Raw genomic sequence first — 25268 nt, 5'->3', positions numbered from 1 at the left:
TGAATGGGGTGGCCAAAGAGGGGCCAGTGATGTTTGGGACCTCAAATTGGTTTTAAAACGTGAAATATAATTGTTAAAATACAATTGCAGCTTATATAACTTTGCAATCAAGAGGTAGAGACATATTTTGGTAAACTACTGCAAATGGCTATTTGGATTAAGTAGAATAATAATCTTGCTGAAGCCATAATTGAAAATATTATGTTCGAACCATCTTCCAGCAGTCTCCCTTGTTACTGTACAGTAGGGATGAGATGTGCAGACAGCTCTTTGGTGGAATAATGAAATATCTGGAAACAAGCTCAGGCCCTTTAAATGTGAGAGTTGGCGATCTGAGACTAATAAGGCTATTAGGGAGTGTTTATTTTCATGTGACCTGACCACTAAGCAATAAACAAAAACAACTTTTTTTTCTGCAGAAGGTGGGGTGGCAACAGGGATCAACCCTTGTTACAGCCTGCATGCCAACAGCAGATGAAACTGCCTGAGTATAATGTAGGCCACCGCACCAATACTCATTCGCACCAATTTGTGCTTCACTGAAGGAAAATCTGCAAGACATGAAAGGCCTAAATGTTGAGTGTTTGGCATTGTTTGAATTTGATAATTAAACATATGGGGAATTACCCACATCAGCGCTGCGATTGTCTACAGTAATTTGATTATGACGTGTGCGTGTGCGTGTGTTTCATGGGGGGGGGGGTCGAATGCGCATAAACATTTAGCCACAAATATGCCCATATGGTTTTGATTTTAATTTGAACCAATGCAACACATTTTATATTGCATTCGTTTCCACTTTCTCGTCCGGGAAAAGGGGGTGGTGGTGTTTGTGGGGGGGGGGGGGTCTTCCACAGAGGTATGACCACTTGTCATTTGTGCACAGCTTGCACAGAGAAGAGGAGCATGCGCTGAGGAGGATGGGACGGCGTGCAACTTGTCCGTGAAAAAGTACTTCACTGCTGTTTGGGATGGGGTCTACACGCGGTTCCCGGTCCTGGGGTCTGTTTGTGGTTCTGTTCCAGCTGACTCAGTTCAGTAACGCGAACCTGATTGTTACAGAGAAAGCGAAAAACATCAAGACACCTGCAAACGGTAAGGGAAGTTCAACTCGGACACGAGGCAGGCAGGTAGCGATGCTGTAAACCTGTTAAAGTGAGCGTGATTCAGGACTAAGGTTTTACTGCAACCCGGAGCTGTTGAAATCCTTCGAGACCTTTTAGCGAGTACACGTTAATGAACTTTATCGTCATTTTATGCAGCGGTTGAGAATGAAATCCCTGCCAGCGGTCATAAATTCGGTTCGGGAGCTCTCAGTTAATTCTGAAACATTGACGAAGCTAAAATACTTGCACAGGATGCGAAATATAAAAGCTTCTTTGGTCGACTAATCAACTCTTGTTCTTTTTTAATGTTTTACTGTACTCTCCGCTACGCGCGCACACACACATTTGCATGCCGTTGCCATAGGGATAGCGTTAGCGGTAAAATAATTGAGCGCTTCTCTTTTATTCCAGAGCTTGGGGTGAAGGAGCACTCTAAGATTGTTACGCAGCACAATAGACTGCGCAGCCGGGTCAAACCTATGGCAGCCAACATGCAAAAAATGGTTTGTGCCCTTTATTCCCCGTTTCGTGTGTGTGTGTGTGTGTGTGTGTGTGTGTGTGTGTGTGTGTGTGTGTGTGTGTGTGTGTGTGTGTGTGTGTGTGTGCACTGAATTGTGTGTAAATAGAAATGAATGTTATTTGGCCCTACCCTCTTAGTGAGGCAAACTGCATAGCCTCAGTACACGCAAGGCCTTGATTCACAGCCACATATCTGATATCCAAACCAATGTTTAGTCTCTCTGATGCATGATACTGCTGTGGGTATGCAAGGGTACTCCAATGCAAAACATAACCATTAAGTTATGTGACTTGCAGAAGTTCCAGCAGACATCAAGGCCACCTTAGAGATGCCAGAAGTCCCCTGTGCTCTTTCCCATGCTCTATCTATAGTGTTCTCTCTCCTTTGCCCATTTCCGTCTGTCAGAGAGGATAAGCTTTAAAAGAGGAACACAGCTATCACTCACACGGACACACAGACACACAGACACACACACAGAACACACACACACACACACACACACACGCACAGAACACGCACACATGCACAGAACACATATACACAGACATACCCGGCAAACACACACATACAAATACATGCATATATACACCGAGGACCCCCACCATGTAAAGTGCCACACACACACACACACACACACACACACACACACACACACACACACACACACACACACACACACACACACACACACACACACACACACGCGAAGACTTCACATTCGCCTTGATGGTTATACGTAGTAAAGAAAAGACAACTCTGTCCAGATAGAGCAGCTACATATTTTTTGGAAATGAACGCGGGGATGAGCGAGTTTTCTCGAAGGGTATCTTCCTCTATAATACTGATAGTCCCTACAGTGTGAAGTAGTAAGGCTTAGTGTGGTGCTGTCTACTATCTGTTCTGCTCCACTGCAGCTGTGTGATAATGTGACAATTAGACTCCTTCTGCTGGTGCAAAATCATTGTGGTATTTAGGAAACCCACCACAGCACCGCTGTGAAACAGCTACAAACACTAAAGAATAGGTTCAGTTTTTTTTTCTTCGACCTAATTGAAATATTTCTGGTTATTATTGTCAATCATATGCACAAAAACTCCACTGATCACTGAAGCATTGACAAATTTAACACTTGACTGCGTCTTCTCAGTCCGATGGGGCAATGGTTTAAGCCTTCAAAAACCATCTCCTTTTCATAAATAGAAAGCTTACACTCATACAGTCATGTGTATTTTAATGTTTTTCAATACTGGAACAATCAGTTAAATTTTTGTCTGTACAATTATTTTTTTTTTTTGGATATACTTTAATGATCCCTGTAGGGAAATTACGCCCTGCATTTAATCCATCCTAGTTGTGTAGCTAGGAGCAGTGGGCATCCGCTGTGCAGTGCCCGGGGACCAACTCCAGTTCATCTCGCCATGCCTCGGTCAAGGGCACAGACAGGAGTATTAACCCTAACATACATGTCTTTTTGATGGTGGGGGAAACCAGAGCACCCAGAGAAAACCCATTGCAGACACGGGGAGAACATGCAAACTCCACGCAGAGGATGACCTGGGATGACCCCAAGGTTGGACAACCCCGGGGTTCAAACCCAGGACATTCTTGCTGTGAGGCGACAGCACTAACCACCGTGCCACCGTGCCACCCGTATATGTGAATTATTTCTGACGATGGTTCAAAAATATTGAACCTATCCTTTAAGAGTTTGACTAAAGGCCTTTCAACCATTTAACTGATGCAGTTATCCAGAGCATCTTGCAATTAAATTCATAATATTAAAAACATACAGTCATGGCTCAAGTTACAATATTGTGCTTCTAAATAAATCAATGGGACAAATGCTCACAGACCTCAAGAATACCAATGTTTAGCACTGGCCCAAGTCATACCTTTTACTTGTTTTCACCTTACTAGACAGGAGCAAGATGTGAGCAAGATGTGTAAAGCTCTTTGGGACTACCTTGTGGCTTTGGGCTATACAAATAAACATGACTTGACACGTGTGGCACAACACACCTCTCCTAAAATAAAGAAAGTTGAGAGGAAAACCCAATGAAATGCCACTAAATTAATCTGCCGCGGCACAAAAAGGCAGAAGAAAGTCAGATGAGAAACTAGATAAAGCCAAATAATATTTTTGTATCATTTCTAGATGTTATTTAAGGGTGCTAGTAATTAAGTAGGCCTGTGTGCTGGAGCTGGTAGTGACTCACTGTCTTAACTGCATGAGGCCTCGGTGAGACAGTTGCTTGCTGACACAGGGGCTTAAACACACATCCTCTGGCCTCCTGCTACTTACAAAACTGCTCTGCATGCTGCTCACATAGCTAACACAGGCAAATTACCCATGATATGCCTCATACACCGTGAAAAAAAACAAACAAAAAAACAGGACAAGACAAGCATATGGGTGAGCATCCTTGCTAAATAATGATGAGTGTTCAGTAATCATCTGCATAAGAATCAAGCAGAGTGGACTCCACCTCATTTCATCATTACTTTGCTATGCTAACCTTGTTTTGCTGACAGCTGATATGACCAGAACTGAATTATAAAACTCACAATGCACTGTATATCCCCTGGATCCAATATGAAATGGGTGGTGGGCAAAGCTGTTTTTGTTTTTTGTTTTTTTGCTTTGGATTTTTACAAATAACATCCTCAAAGCTCTCTTTATGTGCAGAGCCTTTTTCTTAGACTGCTCAGCCTTAGAGAACTGCTCTCAACTGATAAGGTGGTAATGAGAAAAATGGGATGGGGATAATCATTATGCATTCACAACTGTGGTATTACAGGTAATTTTCCTCTGGAAACCCTCAGAGAAAGCTTTGCTAGGCTGAAGAAGCATTTGAAAGAGCTTTACTGATAAGCATTAAAAGGCTCAAGGCTTTAGCTGCGTCCCTGATTATCACTAGAGTTTTTTTCGACAATACAGACAGTGAGCGTTGTAGTCAGATTGTGTCGGTAAAGTGATTATAACACGGACCTTCAGGCTTTTCTTTCAGGAGGAGATGAAATACCAGTAGGGCATCTCAATGTTGCTCTTCTCTCTTGCCCTGAGTCAAGGTTTTCTAAGAGCTCCCGAGGCAAAGATAGATTGTGAATTCATTTTATTGCTTTCAAAGACTGCAATTATATATGGGCTTTTACTGTTGATGTGCAAATCAGGACTTCTGCTTTTAAGACTTGGGCTCAGTCATCTCTGTCAGAACTCTGCACTGCTCCCACAGTACATTTTAAATCAGTGGAAATGTCACAATGCTACAAACAGAACTGAGCTTCAGTTTTGGAGAGCCACAACCAAAAAATATTCATGCAAGGCAAAGCAACTTTATTAATATAGCATATTTCATATGCGAAAGCAATATGAAGTGCTTGACGTACATGTATGTACTGCTTGCTGATATTACCACAACATAGGTGCCACAGCTTAAAACCTAAAAACACACCAAGAGATGTGATTTCCACAGTTGTTAACGATATGTTGCGGTGTAAAATTAAATGTTTTAACAGGGGAATTGCTCGGTGACCTTGTTCCCCTCTGGTGGCCTTGAATCACACTTGGATGGCTTTAGTTGGCTGACATCAGAGAACAGAACGAATAATAGCCTCAAGGGTGCTTAGTATGGAGTCACTCTTAACCCACCCCCTCCTCACACAGCCAAGCTACCATCTGCACTGGGTTTGACCATGGAGTTTTCAAACCTACCCTTCTTTTCAATGGATTATTTTCCTACCATTTCTACGATAATACAATAGTGATAGTAGATCAGTGGCATATCATTGCTGGGAAGGTCCTACCTGACAAGAACCAATTTACATGAGCAAGCTCAAAAACATCCATGATTTGGTTATTTGTGGTTTAGTTATTGTCTTAAATACTCCAGTGATAGAACGAATCAAAAAGGATATTTGTTTGCATGTAAATCTTGAAGATTGAAGGTAGTTTCAAAATACTTGATTATTTGATTATTTCGAAGGGTGTTCCAGTGTGTAGTATTTCTTTCTTTTCTCTTTTTTGTGTGTGGCTATTTTCCCCTCTTTTTTCCCCAATTGTACTTGGCCAATTACCCTATTTTCCGAGCCGTCCCGGTCTCTGCTCCACCCCCTCTGCCGATCCGGGAAGGGCTGCCGACTACCACATGCCTCCTCTGATACATGTGGAGTCACCAGCTGCTTCTTTTCACCTGACAGTGAGGAGTTTTGCCAGGGGGACATAGCGTGTGGGAAGATCACGCTATTCCCCCCCAGTTCCCCCTCTCCCCCGAACAGGCATCCCGACTGACCAGAGGAGGTGCTAGTGCAGCGACCAGGACACATACCCACAATCTGGCTTCCCACCGGCAGACATGGCCAATTGTGTCTGTAGGGACGGATGCCTGACCAAGCCAGAAGTAACACGGGGATTCGAACTGGCGATCCCCATGTTGGTAGGCAATGGAATAGATCGCTATGCTACCTGGATGCCTCCAGTGTGTGGCATTTCAGTCATTTGGTGCATTTTACCAGTCTGGATGTATCCAAGAGAATGAGATCAGGGAGGTTTTACTGCATCTAGTATTTACAGTGCAAATGGTGTCTTGATTGAGATATATTGATATTTATGCTGAAATAAAAGAGTTTGATTTGGGTCTTAGAATTCTAGGCCATTCACTTGGAAGTCATGTTGATGAGAGTGGAGAATATTTTGGATGGATTTAAGGTCTTCAAAGGATTGGGAATCCTGAAGTTACGCGTGTTGATCCAGAGTTTCATAGTTGTGCATTCGATAGACAGTATCCTCCCTGCCCTTACCTTCATTTATCTTTCCTGTGCACACACAAACCTCTTGTCTGTCCTTCATTTTTCCTTCTCTTCTTCTTCAAGGTGACTAAAACAGGAGCTGTAACAAATCTTTGCATACTACTCTTGGGTCTCAGAGGGCCCAAACCACTATCTCCTCAGTAATGTCCTTTGGTTGCCATTCTGTCCAGGGTCATTCCACTACCACTTGATGTTCATTAAACAAGACATGGCTTAAATAGATTACCTAATGAATGACAGTCTATCACTGAGCTGGCCAGACAGACAATGTAATCCCACTTTGCCGATTTCAGATTCAGATTCAGACAACTTTATTTATCCCAGAAGGGCAATTCAGTTCCCCAGTCTACCCAGACCATACACAACTCACAGACAAGCGGCAATCATCGGTATGTCAGAGACAATAGACAGATCAGTTCATGGGCAAGAGATGCACACTGGCACCCTTGTGTGGCCATGTATGCAGACTCACACGAGGACCAGGCTAAGGATAAAACGTCATGTAAGTTAAAAGAATAGAATAAATAAATAAACCACCCTAAGATCCATTGCACGTTACATTCCACCACTACATTCAGTGAATGTATAGGCCTACAAACCATGTGAAAAACAGACAAGGTATAATCCAACTATTGTGGTTTAAAACAAAATAAAGCATTCACAGCAGAAGGAATGAAGGACTTTGAATAGCTATTTGTCTTCCTAGGGGGCGCTTTATAGCGCCGACCTGAGGGTATTACAGTGAATTCACTGGACAGAACATGGTCAGATTGGCTAATAATGCCTTTTGCTTTCTGGGCCATACATTTCTCCCAGAGGGAGCACAAGTCTCTCTGCTGGACTCCAATTATCTTGGAGCAGACCTTAACGATACCGTTTAGGCTATTCCTGTCCTTCACAGTCAACCCATTAAACCAACAAATAAAGAAAAAGTTAAAAGACTTTCAATAAATGACTGGTAGAAAATACATAGATGGTGTTGCAGACACCATCAGATGTCATCATCATGACGTCCATGAAAAACAAGTCCTCATGCGGGCATGTAACCCTGGCAAGGTGGCGCAGTGGATAGCGTGGTTGCCTCACAGCAAGAAGGTGCTGGGTTCGAGCCCTGGGGTAATCCAACCTTGGGAGTCATCTCGGTTCATCCTGTGTGGAGTTTGCATGTTCTCCCCGTGTCAGCGTGGGTTTCCTCGGGGGGTTTCTGGTTTCCTTCCACAATCCAAAGACATGCAGGTCAGGTGAATCGGCTGTACTAAATTGTCCCTAGGAGTGTGTGTGTGTGTGTGTGTGTGTGTGTGTGTGTGTGTGTGTGTGTGTGTGTGTGTGTGTGTGTGTGTGTGTGTGTGTGTGTGTGTGCGCGCGCGCGCGCGCGTGTGCCCTGTAATGGCCTGGCGGCCTGTCCAGGGTGTCTCCCCGCCTGCCGCCCAATGACTTCTGGGATAGGCTTCCGCGACCCTGAGAGCAGGATAAGCCATCTGGATAATGGATGGATGGTGTTACAGATGTTAAAGGAGTTAAGCTTCCACAGTTAGTGAATTCTTTGTTGTCCACCCTTGACAATCGAATCTGTGATCACATAGAACTTGAGTTGAGAGTCGAACACAGTTCCCAAGTATTTATAAGTGTCAACAATTTGAACATCCATCCTATCCTATCTATACGAATTTAGGCTATAGTGCGAAAAAGGTCTGTTACGGGGTCTAGGTGATAGGTAATCGACTAACCAGGCTGTCATACGCCAGAGGCAGTTAGGAAGCTATCGATTCCGCACACAGGGTCTTGTATCTGTTCTAACATGGTTGCCGAACTTTACACCTCGCGTCTTTTGTTACGGGTCTTGGATGGCACGTTGCTCCCATCTATTGGAATTTGGGTGGTGTTGCTTTGCCGGCTGTCTGTCGTTGTAGGGGCGTTTTGCCCCGGAAGTTGTTGTGTCCGAGCCAGATGGAATTAGTGCGTCAGCACTCATGAGCAAGCTCGTCAGTTTTAACTCCGAAACATCTGCCTTCATTCATTATACTGAAACATGGTGTCAGAAGTGGCTCGGAAACAACGCTTTTGTTATTTTCTAACTAAGAAAAGTAACGTCGTAGGCGAAATACGTTCCATATGCGAACAAACGCTGTTGTTTTCTAAATTAGCTAAATCAATTCAAGTGGCTAAGTTGTTAGCCAGCCAACGCTGACATGTCTGCAGACGAGACCTCACGTTCCATCATTATGGCGACGAACATTCCCCCTCCGAAACCCATGAATCTTACAGGCAACTGGCATACTAATTGGGACAATTTCAGAGATGAATACGAGGACTATGCGCTGGCGACTGGACTACTGGAGAAACCCAAGGAAGTCCAGGTGGTGACTTACTAAGTTTAATGGGTGGCGAATGCAGGCATGTCTATTGGCACAGTCTGTCTCACGGCGCAACAACAAGGTGACGCAAAGGTCATACTCGATGCTTTGCAGAGTTACGTCAAACCTGCCAGGAACGTCATTTACGAGCGGTTCGTCTTTGGAAATTGTAGACAGGAAGAGGGCGAGTCAGTGGACAATTCCTTAACTCGTTTGAGAGAAAGAGCTGCTGCATGCGAATACGGGGCATTGAAAGATGAGCTGATTCGTGACAAAATTGTGATGGAAATTGCAAACGAGGACATGCGGCGGCGGCGGCTACTAAAGGAGAAGGAATTAACTTTACCATTTGCCACTGAAATGTGCCAGGCTGCTGAAGTCACGGACATGAGAATGAGAGGGTTTTGGGTTTTTTTGTTTTTTTTGTTTGTTAAACAAGTTGTATAGAAGATACAATATTCAGTATTCAAATATATCTGTCAAACAAGAACAACAAATACAAACAACAGAGTTGTTAATACAACCAACAATGAAACAGAAAAAAAGCCAATTTAAATGGAGCCAGGGGGAATCTTCAAATAAAGACATTAAATAGATTGCAAAAATAGACAGTCTTCGCAGCTTTCTTATTTTTCGAGTCAGTGATGGTCTTAATGTATTGTTTGGTGTCATTTTCAAAAACTAAAAATAGGGGTTTAGAATGGCTAAATTCTGACTTATGAATGTGATACTTTGCTAAAATAATACATTTATGATTTAGAATTCTTTACTTTTGTTACTATTATTAACATGAATACCAAACAATACATTTTTCCAATAAAGAGAAAAGTCAGGGTCAACATTATCAAATATATCATGATAGGTCTTTCCAGAATTTGACAGTATAAGGACATTGCCAGAACAGGTGCAGCATAGTTTCAGGGTGCAATTCACATAAAGCGCATTTTACACACAAGTCTTTCTTAAACTTATTAACTAGATAGGCGTTTACAGGATAGAAACTATGTAACATTTTAAAAGAAATTTCCCTTATTTTATTAGTAAGAAGATATTTGCACGGGGGACACCATATATTTTTCCAATTCAAGTTGCCAGCAAAACTAGACCAATATGAGACAGCAGAAGGTATACAAGTAATGTCAGATTGAAATAAGGAACGAATATTAAGGTTATTATTCCTTAAGGTGGTAGACAGGCAGACTTTACCCACAAAAAATAATTTAGGATCAAGTGCCGGCAAGGATGCTGGTCCTTCGGAACCCCTTAGGAGGGTCAGAATTCCAGAAGGAACAGCATCCATGACCATTGCAAACTCCTTTGGGGTAACAGGAATAGCATAGGCATTAAGGAATTCAGAATACCTTAACAGGAGACCATTAGCATTAAGTATTGGTTGACTACCATGATACCATTGCTAAACCAATTTCGATAGAATAAAGACCTATTCTTAAATTTAATATGTTGATTATTCCAAATGAAACAGTTGTGTGGAGAGAAATTGTGCTTGTAAATTAAAGACCATGACAAAAGCATCTGCCTGTGGAATTCAGCTAGCTTTAAGGGACGTTTCTCTATCTTGTAATCACATAAAAGTACATAATTACGACCACCAATCTTGGAAAAAATATACTCCGGTATAAAGTTCCAATAGAAGTGGGGTTGTTCAGAAAATGCTTTATCCAATTAATCTTAAAGGTATTATTAAGAGTAGTAAAATCAAGAAAATTTAGCCCCCCAGAGTCATATGTATTCATAATGACAGACCTCTTAACATAATGAGTCTTGTTTTTCCTTAAGAAGTTTAAGAGTACTGTATCTGTTGCGTTGCAAGTCTGCTTATTGACAAACAGAGGGATTGCTGCATAAATTAGACGGGATAAACCTTCTGCTTTGGCTAATAATACTCACCCTTTTAAAGATAAATCTCTTTGTAACCAATGGTTAAGCTTTTTCTTCGTTTTCTCAATAATAGGGTTAAAGATTTCATAACATCTTTCTTCTTCATTTCTCATAATGATAATCCCTAGATAGGTAATCTTTTCCTTGACCGGTATGTTAGAGATAGGAAGTATGTTACACTCTTTAAGAGAAAAAAGCTCACATTTGTTCAAATTCAAACAAAGACCAGAGGCTTCAGAAAAAGGTTCTATAGTTTTAATAGCAATGGGAACTTGACTAGCATTCTTAAGAAATAGGGTAGTGTCGTCAGCAAGTTGACTAATTATAATATCTCTCCCTACAATGGAGATCCCTTTTATAAGACTATTCTTAACATGATTAGTAAGGAGTTGAGTACATAGAAGAAATAAGTATGGAGAGGCCGGACAACCCTGCCGGATGCCACGCTTCAAATCAAACCTCGGAGATGTACCACATTTCAACTTGATGGAGCTATTACTATTAGCATACAGAGTTTTAACAGATTGACAAAAGAAGTCACCAAAACCAATTTTTTCCAGGGAACTAAAAATAAATTTGTGTTCTACCATATCAAAAGCTTTATAGAAGTCCAAACAAAGAATGAAGCTGTCATCAGGAAATAAGAATGAATAATCAATTACATCTAAAACCAGCCTGATATTGTTAGAAATATGTCTTTTTCTCATAAAACCTGACTGAACTTCATCAATAATTGGATCTAACACAGATTGAATTCTTTTACCAATTATTGAAGCAAAAACTTTGTAGTCATTATTTAACAAAGAAATGGGCCGCCAATTATCAATAAAAAGAAGATCTTTTTTGCATTTGGGAATTAAGGTGATCAAACCTTGTGTCAGTGAAGGAGGAAGCGTACCTTTACCTATACTTTCCATGATTACTCCAAGCAGAAAAGGAGCACAGTGGCAATTACAGTCCACTTGGGCCCTGTGTAAATAGTTACCTGTTAGGGTCCGCGGTGGTGTAGCGGTCTAAGCATCGGCTTTGTGTTGATGCAGTTGCCCAATGGGGACCACGATTCGCGCCCCGGTGTCGTCAGATCCGACTATGGCCGGACTCGGTGAAGCAGCAATAATTGGCAACGCTGTCTTCGGGAGGGGGGCGGAGTCGGCTTGTGTTCGTCACATGAATGCGTCTCTGTGTGTGTCGGAAAAAGCAGTGGTTCGGCCTGGATTCGCCTTGTCACGAAAGGGGCGAGGCGTCTCCTTCGAGACTGCCGGTCGGAGAGATGCAGTTGGCGAACGCATGCAGTACGAGGGTGGGTGTTTGAACTAGAATAGGGATCGATTGGCCACTAAAAAGGGGAAAATCAGAAATATATATTTTTTTAATTTGCATTTATTAAGGTTAAATTGTTAACGTTACTGGCGGTATATTCATGTTTTGAGTTGAATGGTGAATTTGGATGGTTTTCCCTGCAAGGTTTAATCTCAAAGGGTCAATTTACCCGAAAAAGGGAATTTATAGTGTAGATTTACCTGATTCACCTGAAACTAAAAAGAGTTAACTCAAAGGATAAAATAACTAAAAAGGTCTAGCTTGATAAAGTAGGATGTTATCCTAGGAAAAATATAGACCAGTCTCATCTTAATTGGAAAATATAAAATAGATAATTGACTAAACTAATTAGAAACCTGAACCTAAACAACCTAATTGGAATTAAAAAGGGATTCAAACCAGGGATTTAAGTATATGGATGTGTGACACATAGCTGTGAATAATTTTCATGTTCAAGTGAATTTACACTATTTTTTCATTAAATTGACAGCTTTTTCATTTTGTTACCCCAGTCTCTGGTCTGCTATTTTGTTGCTCAACCACTCCTTAAGAGCCTAGATCTGGTCCAGTGTGAGATAGCGACACAAGGGTGGACCCCCCCCCCCCAATAGGCCGCGGAACCGGTATGGCCAGTAGGGCCGTGGCCATACCTACTTTGGCGTGCCTCAAACATAAACGTGTAAAAATTCAAATCGCAAATACATTACATTCTTAATGTATTGCAATTTTGCGCGCTTCCCGGGCTAATTTCCACTAGCTGTAAGCCTACGTACAGTACGTAGCTTATCACAAGCAACAAACTCTGTTTCCTAATGATTGATTGGTTATTTGTGTCACGTGAGCTTAGCGTCACAGACGTGAATTTCACAGAACAAAATACCAGCGCTCTATGTAATTAGACTAACTCTAAACTTTAAGCAATAGTAACGTTAAAATGAATGATGAAGCGTCGAACAATAACTGATTTCTTCGGGTCAAAGTTAACCAAGGTAGCTGAGACAACCACCGTCACTCCAGCCCACAATGAGCCCTCTGAGGAACCAGAAGTAAAATGTCTAACTGTCGCTGCTCCAACTAGCCCCTCTGCCGCTGCTACCCTCAACGTTATGAGCCTATCGCCAGATGTACACAGGCTGTTGAAGTTGTTATATACAATTCCTGTGTCAACTGCCAGCGCCGAGAGGTCTTTTTCAACCCTTCGTCGTATGAAGACTTATCTAAGGTCAACAATGACTCAAAGGAGACTCAATGACTTGATGTGCAGCCACACACACAGGGATGCTTCGGCCAATGTGGATGGTCTCGCCATTGCCAGTGACGTCATCCAGCACACCGAGTGACGGAGGAACTTCTCTGGGAACTTTTAAGACGGGGTGGTGAGCGTTGACATTTTTTAATCCTATGCAACTGGACTTGACGTGTCAAATGATTTATGCTTTCTAATCATACTGATTATACTATTTGATTGTGACCCAAGTGTAGGCTATAATCAGGACAAATAAAAACGTCAATAACAAATAATAATAAATAAAGTTATGCGTTACGAGTGTGGCTTGGGGGGGGGGACGTCACATCATTCTTGGCCCTACCCATTCGAAATGCGTTCCGCGGCCCATGCCCCCCCCTCTTTGTCAGGCGTTTCCGTGTCCTGATATCTGTGGCCTTTACCTCCTGCTTTGGCCAATTTATTATTCCAGCTGGGTATCTGATGACTGGTAGGGCATATGTGTTGATGGCTTGGATCTTGTTCTTCCCATTGAGCTGGCTCCTCAGAACCTGCCTTACTCTCTGGAGGTATTTGGCTGTAGCTGACTTCCTTGCTGCCTCCTCGTGGTTTCCATTTGCCCGTGGACTACCCAGGTACTTGTAACTGTCCTGTATTTCTGTTATCCTGCCAGCTGATAATTCAAGCCCTTCAGTCCTCACCACTTTTCCTCTGGGTGGCCCAGTGCGGGCAGCACGGTGGCCCAGTGGTTAGTGCTGTTGCCTCACAGCAAGAAAGTCCTGGGTTCGTACTCCAGGCCGTCCCAGGTCCTTTCTGTGTGGAGTTTGCATGTTCTCCCCATGTCTGCATGGGTTTCCTCCCACCGTCAAAAAAGACATGCATGTTAGGTTAATACTCCTGTCTGTGCCCCTGGCCAAGGCAATAGGAAGAAATAACTGGAGTTGGTCCTTGGGTGCTGCATGGTGGCTGCCCACTGCTCCTAGCTACATAGCTAGGATGGGTTAAATGCAGAAAGTAAAGTTCATTTGCATGTAGGTACAAAATGACTAATAAAGAGTATTCTGTTCTTTTCTATTCTATTCTCTTTTTGACACTATTCAACCGCATTTGTCCAGCCCGAATGACATCCCAATGTCATTGCTGTAGATCCTTATGAGGTGGATCAGTGAGTCAATGTCTCACTCATTCCTGGCATACAGCTTGATGTCATCCATGTATAGGAGGTGGCTGATGGTAACTCCACTTCTGAACCTGCATCCATATCCACTCTTTGTGATGATCTGACTGAGGGGGTTCAGGCCTGTGCAGAACAGCAGTGGGGATAGTGCATCATCTTGGTATATGCCACATTTGATGGTTACCTATGTGATTGTCTTTGAGTTGGCCTCTAGTGTTGTTTTCTACTGCTGCATTGAGTTCTTGATGAAGACTATTAGTGTCCTATTTGCTTTGTATAGTGCCAAGCACTCCAGTAACCATGTGTGTGGTATTGAAGCGTAGGCTATCTTGTAGTCAGTCAAGGTTGTGCTCAGGTTGGTCTGTCAGGTCTTAGAGTCTTGGGTGACTGCTCTGTCAACCAGTACCTGATGCTTTGATTGACCCTTTGGTGTTGTTCCCAATTCCTTTCTGAGTTTTGCTCATCTATTGACTCATGTGCTCTTTCAGCTTAGCTGCTATGATGCCTGACAGGATCTTCCATGTTGTGGAGAGACAGGTTATCAGCCGGTAGTTTGAAGGTGTTGTACCCTTGTTGGGATCCTTCATGATCAGTACTGTTCTCCCCTGATATATAAATCTCCCTCTCACCCTTTTTCAGGTGGTGTGTGTCTTCCTCAAGCTCAGGTCCTCTACCAGAGGCCTGGGAATGTGATGGTTTTGCACAGTATCATAGCTATTCCTAGGACCATATATACAATCTTGAATTGTTCATTTTCATACTGAAGACTATCAAAGTTTGCAGCAGGTACACCTATGTCAGATCAAACCTGCTGACTTATCTAGACATCATCCACTTCAGAGACAAAATGCATTGCATTTTCTTCCAAGCCATGGCAAAGTATGTTTTTCTGAGAGAGGGGGATATATGGTTAAAAATAAACCATTTGAGGCAGAATGGGAATGCTGTTGTCTTTGGGGCGTGTTTTCTAAGTGAGAAGGAATAAGTGCTTTAAAAACTTATTTCCCTCTGTTGTGGAAACAAGACAATTGGAACAGAACCTGTTATGCACTTTTTTAAATCTAGGCATTTATTATAAAATGTATGAAGACCAGAAAAGGATGAAATATCAACGCATAATACAAAATGTTTATTATATTTTTGAAAAACAAAATTTCAGTAAATGCCAGCGTTCTCTCCATGGCCAAGATGGGTTATGTCAAAGGCAACTAGATCTATCTACAGCCTGGCATGACTGCCTAAAAAGACATTTTGAAGAACATCCATTTCAAACTCATCGACTATTCCAGGTTTTGCATGGCTAAGAAAAACTATCGACATAATCAGAATCAGAAATACTTTATTGATCCCTGAGGGAAAATTGGGTCAAGTTACAGTTGCTCACATTCTAGAAGAGAAAATATATATAAGCATAAGTGAAATTATAAGAAAAACAAGAAATGTGTAAAAAATTTGCATTTTCTACAATTTATAACAATATATACAGAAAAATGAGAAAAATATAAAAGTTTATGCATTATATTACAATATATAACAACAATATATACAGAAAAATAAATCTGTAAAAATATGTGCAAAATATTAATGCAGTACTAATGCTGTATAAATATACACCAGGGTATTGCACAGTTGAAATATCCGTCCCTGTTGTAGTCATCTGCTGCAAAATGCAAAGAGCACACCCGAAGATTTCCCAGTATTGCTGTCAGTGTGTTCTTGTCATATTTGGGGATATTTATTGCTCAGAGCCATTCTTTGCACCATTCAACGTGTTGGTAATTGATGGTAGCTTATGCTTACTCCCTCCTCTTTCCTCTTTCCATAGTTGTCGCATTGAGGCACAATACGACGAGAACATGTGTTTGCTGTCAATAAAACTAATCCACTTCAATTTATGTTGTTTTTCGGTTTTCAAGTCGGAGAGTGAAGCTTTTAAGACACTGTTCTTTCTACACGGAACTGCAAGAAACGTCCACCTACATGAACTGTCAGGATTTGGGGTTTGGGTGTCAGAAGTTCGTGCACAGTGCATCCTGGTTTCATGTAGGCACTGCTGGCATGGGTCCGCAACCAGGAGAACTCAGATTTCTTGGTCATTATAGCATGCAGTGAGGAATTTATTGCTTCAATTGACTACATTGTCACATACACAAATGCAATAAAGCATGGGATGACAGCATTATTGGGACTTAACATTTCGTACATGCTATGAGTTTATTTCTTCTGAACTTGTTAGAGGAGACGAATGAAGAGAATCAAAGTCATGTGTGTGCACTTGTGTGTGTGTGTGTGTGTGTGTGTGAGAGAGAGAGAGAGACACACACACACACACACACACACACACACACACACACACACACACACACACACACACACAGTGAGAGTACCAGAGAAAGTGATTGAGAGTGGGAGGTTAATTTGTTCTGTCTTTTTTTTTTGTAGACATAAATCTCTCACCAGGTTAGTAACTCACATAAAGCCAGTATCTCCACAGCCAGAGAGAAATCACCTTTTGCACTGCCATATTGCTGTAGTTGAGTTTGCTATAGGGATTTTCTGATTTAAGATCGCTTATCATAAAGCCTAGGGATCAATTCCTAGCTTGGTAGCCTTTTTACCTAGCTCCTAGGGGAAACTGAAAAGATTAAGGCACATGACAGAGCCAAAGTGCCACCACCAAAGCCACTCTTTCATAGGTTCAGGTGTGTTGTAACTGAAAAGACACTATGGAGGGAAAGCTATTAAAATGCCTTTATCGTAAAAACTATTTTAATACTTGTCTAAGTCAACAGCGTGCATTGGATTCTTTGGAAGGATGCTTACCTTTTACAGTCCTAATGAAGATGAACTAGTCAGGAGACATTCCTGAAAGTCTTATGACGACTGAAAGCACTTCCTAATACACGTGATCAAAATATGTGTGGAAACTGATATTGTTGTTTTAACACTGAAGGAGTGGAATGAGAAGCTGGCCTTGCTTGCAGTGGAGATGGCTGCATCATGCCACACAGGCCCCTCGCATCAGCACTCACCCCCATTCCCTCACATTGGCTGGAATACGCATCTCTCTGCCCGAGGCGTCACCTCCTTCTCTGAAGTCATTGACTCTTGGTTTGAAGAGGGACAAAACTTTCTCTACCTGAGTGGGCAATGCAGAGAGAATGCCACCTGTCAACACTACACACAGGTATAGCATTTTCCTGTAAATCCTCTGCTGCAGTACTACTCAGTCACAGAGACCCATATGCATGCATGTTTACATCCCAACCCAACACTACACTATCTGATTTGGCTTGTAAGTCCTCTCAGGTTCAAAGGTCGGAAAGGTATGTCAGTAAAATCAGCTGGTGTAGTGGTGGTGTTCACCTGAGTATAACTGATCTACGCTATGTAAAGTCATGCTGTAGATTTTCAGACAGCTGTTTGATAGTTGTATGTTGGGCTGCCTAGCCACTTTCTTGCTAAATATGCTCAATCCCTTTGTTGTTGTGTAGCTGGTGTGGGCCACTTCCAGTCAGGTGGGCTGTGCCAGCCAAGTGTGTCTAAATGAACAGGATCCGTGGGAGCTGTTTGTCTGTGCATATGCACCTGGGTAAGAACCAAACCACTTTGTCTTGTCACTTTTCTGCCAAATGAAGACATTATAACGTGTTCAAAATTCAGTAACTTTGGGGCGTTCGGGTCTATTCCATTGCCTACCAACATGGGGATCACCAGCTCAAATTCCCGTGTTACCTCCGGCTTGGTCGGGCATCCCTACAGACACAATTGGCCGTGTCTGTGAGTGGGAAGCCGAATGTGGGTATGTGTCCTGGTCGCTGCGCTAGCGCCTCCTCTGGTTGGTCAGGGTGCCTGTTCAGGGGGGGGGACTGGGGGGAATAGCGTGATCCTCCCACGCGCTACATCCCCCTGGCGAAACTCCTCACTGTCAGGTGAAAAGAAGCGGCTGGCAACTCCGCATGTATCAGAGGAGGCATGTGGTAGTCTGCAGCCCTCCCCGGATCGGCAGAGGGGGTGGAGCAGCGACCGGGACAGCTCGAACGGGTGGGGTAATTGGCCAAGTGCAGTTGGGGAGAAAAAAAATTCCGTCACTTCACACACAACATGTCAATCCACAAGGATTTCTTCAAAGTTAAATAATATAGAAATCTCACAAAAAGTTACAACTCATCTGCAACCACTGCATGTCCTCTCCTATCTAAGACTCTGGTGTTCTCCACCTTTTCTGCATTTTTGTTTTTGTACATGTCCTTTTAGTACAGCATGCATTTATGAATTGCAGAGGTAACTGGGAGGTGAATGGTCACTTGGTGGCGCCCTATAAGGCAGGGTTGTACTGCTCTCTCTGCACTTCCTCTATGTCTGGCTGCTTCAGATTGTGGGACCATATAGGAGGACTGTGTGGTGAGATAACAAAACACAAAAAATGTTCAACATTTACACCAGCCTTCAGACAGAGAGGCAAAGGATGGCCACAATAGCAAATTGTGTTACACAAAACTTGCCAGCTTTGGTGATCTATCCAAGTAAGTGTCAATGTGTGTATGCTTGCGTGTGTGGTTGTGTACATGCATGAGGTTATGTACATGTGTATGTACTGTATGTGTGTTTGTGTATATGTGCACACTTTTTCCTTTCAGAGACACCCAAGAATCCTTGCCGTATGAGTTGCGGTCAGCATGGCCAACTGAACATCTCTACCTGCAAGTGCCACTGTGACCCAGGGTTTACTGGACGCTTCTGCCAGGGTAACGAACTACCAGTGTAGTATTTGTGGTTTAGAGACTTAAACATGCTGAACATTACTCGGTTCATTCTCTTCATGCATATTAACAAAATACAGAAGCATGATTTTACAAAGAAAATATCTGGTTTCCAGTTCGTTGCAGTGTACAGTGCTTATTTGGCCGCTACAAGGAAGAGGAATGCTCATGTCTGTGCAATGTTGGCTATGGGGGTGCTGAGTGTGCAGGTGAGTACATGGTGCTGTAGTTTGCATGCATGTGTTTGTGTCTGTGTTGTGTACTTTTTTTTTTGGATATCATTCACATCTCATCAGTGCTTTAAGATGTAAAAATAGCAAGGTTTGCTTTGTTTGTTTTCTTCATGGTGCCAAGTGTGAGGATATATTGGTTTCACCCAAGACCTCTGCTGAATGTTTTTGCAAAGTGAACTGATACTATCAATGCACGTGTGCTATATTTTCCAGCTGAAAAACAGCAAGAAAATAAATGTTCCTTACGTTGATTTTTTGTTGATTTTTCTGCCCAGTTTCTAGGTCTAACCTTGCTTCTGCCAAATTTCAGCCAGATTCAATTGATTCTTAACTCTGTTGTTTTTTTTACATCCAGGATGCACCCGAGTGTTGGCTGCATTACTTAGCTAAATGTGCCTGTTACGTTTAGCCAAAACAAGAAAGATAGTCATGTTAGTGATGTTATTTCAGGAGTTGGCTGCTCTGAACATCTCTTTGAGTTGCTGCCGGTGTCTTTACTTGCTTTAGAGAAGCTGCAGTTTCCCTTCCACAGCTGTGATGTTAAGATAGACGGAGAGTGCTTCATGGTGTCTCCAGAGGCTGACACCTACTATGGCGCCAAAAGCGACTGCCAGGTGAGAGACAGACGTATGTTACCCGTTGAGAGAGCGAGATAGTTTTTTTTTAGGGCTGCAATACATTGTTTCCCCATTTCCTGCCTGAGAAAACCTTTTAGGTGTGCTTTTAGAGTTTGACTGTTTGCTCAGTTTAGCCTTTACTTTGTTTGAACCACCAGAATCGAGGGGGGATTCTTGCCCACATCCACAATCAGAAGGTTCAGGACATCTTGGCATTTTATCTCAGCCAGCTGGAGACAAGCAATGAGGTTACCAACTCCGACTTTGAGACGCACAATTTCTGGATTGGTACTATCATCAATTCTCACCTGCACAACCTCCTTATACAGATGCTAACATTTTGTCATGTAGGACTCATATAAGTGCAATCACATGGAAGTTTAAGGGATAACACTATGAAAAACATGTTAATTCTGCTTAAACAAGTCTGACTTGCCCTCTGTAGGTCTTACTTATAAACCTCTGAAGGACTCATTCCGTTGGGACACCGGAGAGATACCTGTATTCAGCAGCTTCGCCTTCGGGCAGCCTGACAACCAGGGGTGAGAGACACACCCAGTGCCTATCAAAGATCACCTCATGCATATACGCATATGGAGTGTTGCAGTGAATTTTATTACACAGAATATTTCATTTTTATCATTGAGGTGAAGGCAATGAATGCAGTGAGTTGGAACTTGGTGCTCATTTACAATAGTCAAGTCAAGCCAATTTTATTTCTATAGCCCAAAATCACTCTCAAAGGGCTTTACAATAGTGCAATATACAACACCTCCTTATCCTTAGATCCTCGACTCTGATGAGGAAAAACTCCACAAGAAAAAAACTTATCAGGAAAAAGTTGAGAGAAACCTCAGGGAGAGCAATAGAGGAGGGATCCCTCTTCCAGGATGGACAGACGTGCAATAGGTGTTGAATGCACAGAGTGGACAAGAGTAACAGAATTACTATATACAACCAGAGATTACACACAGACATGAGGTAATGCTGGATATATACAGTTAATACATAGAATATAGCAAAGCAACGACTATATAGGAGGGAAAAGCTAATTGGCCTGCAGATATTTCCAAACACATAGATATCCAGCAATATGGACATGGAACTAAATTACCTCTGACTTGAGAGAGACTATATGGGCTAGTTAAAATTGATGAATATGTCTTCATAATAATTTCAGTCTGAAATTAAACATATTATTTAAGCCGGCACTGAAATAGTCCACTGAACTAGTTACAAAGGATTTCCATTAACAGAAGCAAAGTTCTGCTGTATTTATTTATATGTTTTCCAGTACAATTTGATAAAGCCTTCAGCTGAAGTTGGACGCTGAACTGCAATACTCACTCTGGCCACCAGATGCCTGCCTGCCTGCCTGTCTGCCTGCCTGCCTGTCTGTCTGTCTGTCTGTCTGTCTGTCTGTCTGTCTGTCTGTCTGTCTGACTGACTGACTGACTGACTGACTGTCCTCACCCTTGCTCAATTCTTTTTCTTTGATCAGCTTTGGGAACTGCGTTGAGCTGCAGGCTTCAAGTGTCTTCAACTGGAATGACCAGCGCTGTAAAACACGTAACCGATATATCTGCCAGTATGGTAAGTTCTGCTGCGAAAGAGTGGCTGAACGAATTGAGGATGGGCTATAGAGCTCATGAAGAATTTATGGTTTTTACAAATGGCTGACCAAGTGTAATGTCAGATAGTCACCCATTTGATATAGAATCGACACATGATCAAGGCCTTCCATGAATTTGTGGCCATGTTGTTTATCTTTGTGATAAGAGATAAGGGGGAATTGGAAAAGAGTTAGAAATACAGGTGTAGTTGTAACATGTGAGGTGTGGGGGAAAATCAGTGATTGCGCCCAGAACAGCCATTCATTGGCTGAAATTTGCCAACCAGAACCATACATTATAAATTGTAAATTTAAAACTCTCTTTCATGCCCAGTGGATTCTGTCATTTTTAACGTTTTTTTTTTCTGATGGGAAATTACAGCACCAGTCAAAAGTTTGGACACAGCTGATTTAATGTATGTTTTCCAAAATCTTGGAATCATTGCCTATATTTAAAAAAAATTTTGAATTTCAAAAATATACATTTTAAATCCCCCACCAAGTTATTTCATTTGGTACCTAAGCGAGTTTAGTAGAAATACAGAAAAGCCCTACTATGAGTAGATGTGTCCAAACCTTTGACTGGTACTGTATTTAGTGGGCAAGCCGCAGTGACATCTTTTTGATGGCCGTTTCTTTGTAGCTCCAAGTGGGCACCTCCATTGTCATTTTTAAATCCTCTCTTGAGAACCTCTTATGGTTGTTTGGCTTGTAGAGCCACAGATAATGCTTTCTTCAGTGCATCAGGGTTCCCAGCAGAGTTTCTGTACTGTCTCTTCCAGCACCTGCAGCACTGAAGCTCTGCAGACGCCATACAGTTAGTAAGGGAACACACTGTTGGAATAGTTAATGTCTGGGTAAAGTTTAAAGTGTGAACCTGATGGGAATTCATGAATGATAAAGCAATGATTAAAACATTTACATTGGTGTTTGTCAAGAAATTCTCATTGTGACACTGCCTACTCATTTCAGTCTGGCACTTCAAGAATCAATGGCAGTCACCAGTCACACTGAAGAGCCTGTTAGGGGATCAATATGCATACATCAGCCACACAATGGCCTGCAGTGTTAAAACGCACACATACCACTTAGACTGATCAGTAGAAATGAGACGGTGGCAGATGTTTGTTTGGTTTTGCTTGATTGCGTATGTCTTTGGGGGTTGGCGCGTCTGCAATCATCTATTGATCTCCCACAGTGCTCTGAATGGAGGCCATGTTGCAAGGGTGACATTTTTACAGCCCGCATTTTGAAGACTGCTTAATCCTCCACGAGGATTGGTGGTCAGCATTGGTCAAATGACATCTTATTGCTTGTGTATAACAGGGATCATTAATAACTTAATCGTGTTCAATGGTAGCTGGGGAGACCAGGCTGTCGGATGAATAGCAAGTTAGCCTGCATAGCAGCAACGCCAACAATTTCTGGCTCACAATTAACCACAACTACACAAGCTCTTTAGAAGAAGTGAGATTTCACTGTACCACCGAAAAAGGAAAATTAACAAATTAGGTTTCAGTGATTATTAAACACACACTAATAATTTGAGGCTACAATGATATGTTGTGTTAATTGGTATTAAGATAATGAATGGAAATCACACAGCCTGAGGAGGGGATGCAGCTTTTTGTATATTTACAGTATATTCTGTAGTTGTGTGTGATATTACATGTGTATATGCGTGCACACATGCGTGTCTTCAGTGTGCTTGTTCGCTCATGCAAAGAGAGGTGTTAACAATGCTCGATGGTGTTTTAAGCCCCCAACGTACTCTTCAAGGCAGCGCTGCATGGAAGGCACTCACCGTCCCCTACAGTTTCAGCCAATCACAGCACTGGCGCTAACCCTAACCCTAACCCTAACCAGTGCTGTGATTGGATGAAACTGTTGGGGGCGGGAAGTGCCTTCCATGCAGTGCTGCCTGGAAGAGTACGTTGGGGGCTTAAAACACCATCGAAGGTTAACAATTTTAGACTCTCTCACTGAGCTTTATGTGCAAACTCACTTGGCCAAGGAAATTAATTTCAGTTCTGATTCGAATTCTCACAGAAATGATCAGGGCCCTTTGAACAGTCAATTTCAAAGAGTCAAAGAATTACTGTTAATATGGGATACATGTCCCACTTTTTCCCTCTTGCTTGTCTGGTTTTATCTTTACTGCAGTTATGTTCAAAATGTTTTAAGAACGTTTAATAATTTTAGCGTTTTAATCATTTCTAGTGTGTGTGTGTGTGTGTGTGTGTGTGTATGTACACTTCCTCAGCTCCAGAGCACATAGCACTGTGGGATGTTGGCCGGTGATGATGGACCAGAGGCTACAGTCTGCAACACTGGATGGATTTCAGGATGAGGGGGATATATATAGTATATATATGTGTGTGTGTGTGTGTGTGTGTGTGTATGTATATATATTTTAGCTAAGATACACCTGCATTTTGTGACCAATCTGCTCCCTGCACTCTCGAAAAACCTGTGAATTGTACATCAAGTGTCCAAGCAGTTAGATGTCTGTAGATGTTTGAATTTGTACTATACAGATATCGTTAATGCATTATCTCAATTGTTGCCGAATTCATTTCTCTGATGCATTATTGATGTTATCCCAAAATTTCAAGACAATTTAACCAAAAAACAACCACTACTACCACTTCATAAAATGATCTTTGCCTTACAACGCTGTCAAATGTTTGATACTTTATTGATCCCTGTCAAAAAAAAAATCGCCTTTAGCTTGGCTTCCAACAAGGAGGTTGGAAGCCAAGCTATACACGACTATAAAGGATCAGCTACACAATGACACCATTTGAGATGGCAGAGATTCGATTTTGTGTGGAGATGAATCAAGTGGGCAGATACCTGCTAACATGCCATTCGGACCAAGTACATCATGTTGACGGACAGTATCTCGAATCCTAGACAAATAATGGCAATATGGTATGAGAGCTCAGCTCACCTACAACTCACCAGGTGATCTGACAAACACTGATTTTCATTCATTCTGTGTACTTGAATTTAATTCACAAGTTTAGTATGTTGAAAAATTAAATTCATCATTATTTACTGTACTGTAGATTTGGGGTGAATACTAGGTTAAGTCAACATCTGCAACACCTGCAAGAAAACACCAGGAAATATGTTGATTGTTATGGCATTTAAGAGAATAAAATGCAATTCTTACACTGTAACTTATGAGAGGACTGTCCATTGTATGAGCAGATTTCACTTTGTTGTTATGAATTAATTTTGAGATGGGGCATCCGGGTAGTGTAGTGGTCGATTCAGTTGCCTACCAACACAGGGATCGCCAGTTCGAATTCCTGTGTTACCTCCGGCTTGGTCAGATGTGAGTATGTGTCCTGGTCGTTGCATTAGTTCCTCCTCTGGTTGGTTGGGGCGCCTGTTTGGGGGGGGGGAATAGCGTGATCCTATGTCCCCGTGGCGAAACTCCTCACTGTCAGGTGTAAAGCGGCTGGTGACTCCACATGTGTCGGAGGAGGCATGTGGTAATCTGCAGCCCTCCTCGGATCGGCAGAGGGGGTGGAGCAGCATCTCGGGAGAGTGGAATAATTTGCCGGAAACAACTGGGGAGTAAAAGGGGGAAAAAAGGCCCAAAATTTTTTTTTTTTAATTTGTGTT

General features: G+C 42.2%; 1 protein-coding gene across 1 annotated transcript; it reads left to right on the top strand.

Moving 5' to 3' along the window:
* The first annotated feature begins 971 nt into the window (after positions 1 to 971).
* LOC130112051 (C-type lectin domain family 18 member A-like) lies at positions 972 to 24611 on the top strand. Its single transcript, XM_056279353.1, has 12 exons — positions 972 to 1095; positions 1518 to 1609; positions 17361 to 17594; positions 17902 to 17999; positions 18690 to 18811; positions 19048 to 19155; positions 19287 to 19379; positions 19911 to 20017; positions 20179 to 20308; positions 20466 to 20562; positions 21522 to 21613; positions 23896 to 24611. Exons 1-12 carry the CDS (start codon positions 972 to 974, stop codon positions 23931 to 23933), a joined length of 1335 nt encoding a protein of 444 aa, XP_056135328.1. The 3' UTR covers positions 23934 to 24611.
* The last annotated feature ends 657 nt before the right edge of the window (positions 24612 to 25268 follow it).

This window comes from Lampris incognitus, chromosome 4 (genome assembly GCF_029633865.1).
Source record: "Lampris incognitus isolate fLamInc1 chromosome 4, fLamInc1.hap2, whole genome shotgun sequence".
Taxonomy (NCBI): domain Eukaryota; kingdom Metazoa; phylum Chordata; class Actinopteri; order Lampriformes; family Lampridae; genus Lampris; species Lampris incognitus.
The sequence above is the reverse complement of the archived record's forward strand: the minus strand, read 5'-3'. Positions and strand labels throughout refer to the sequence as shown.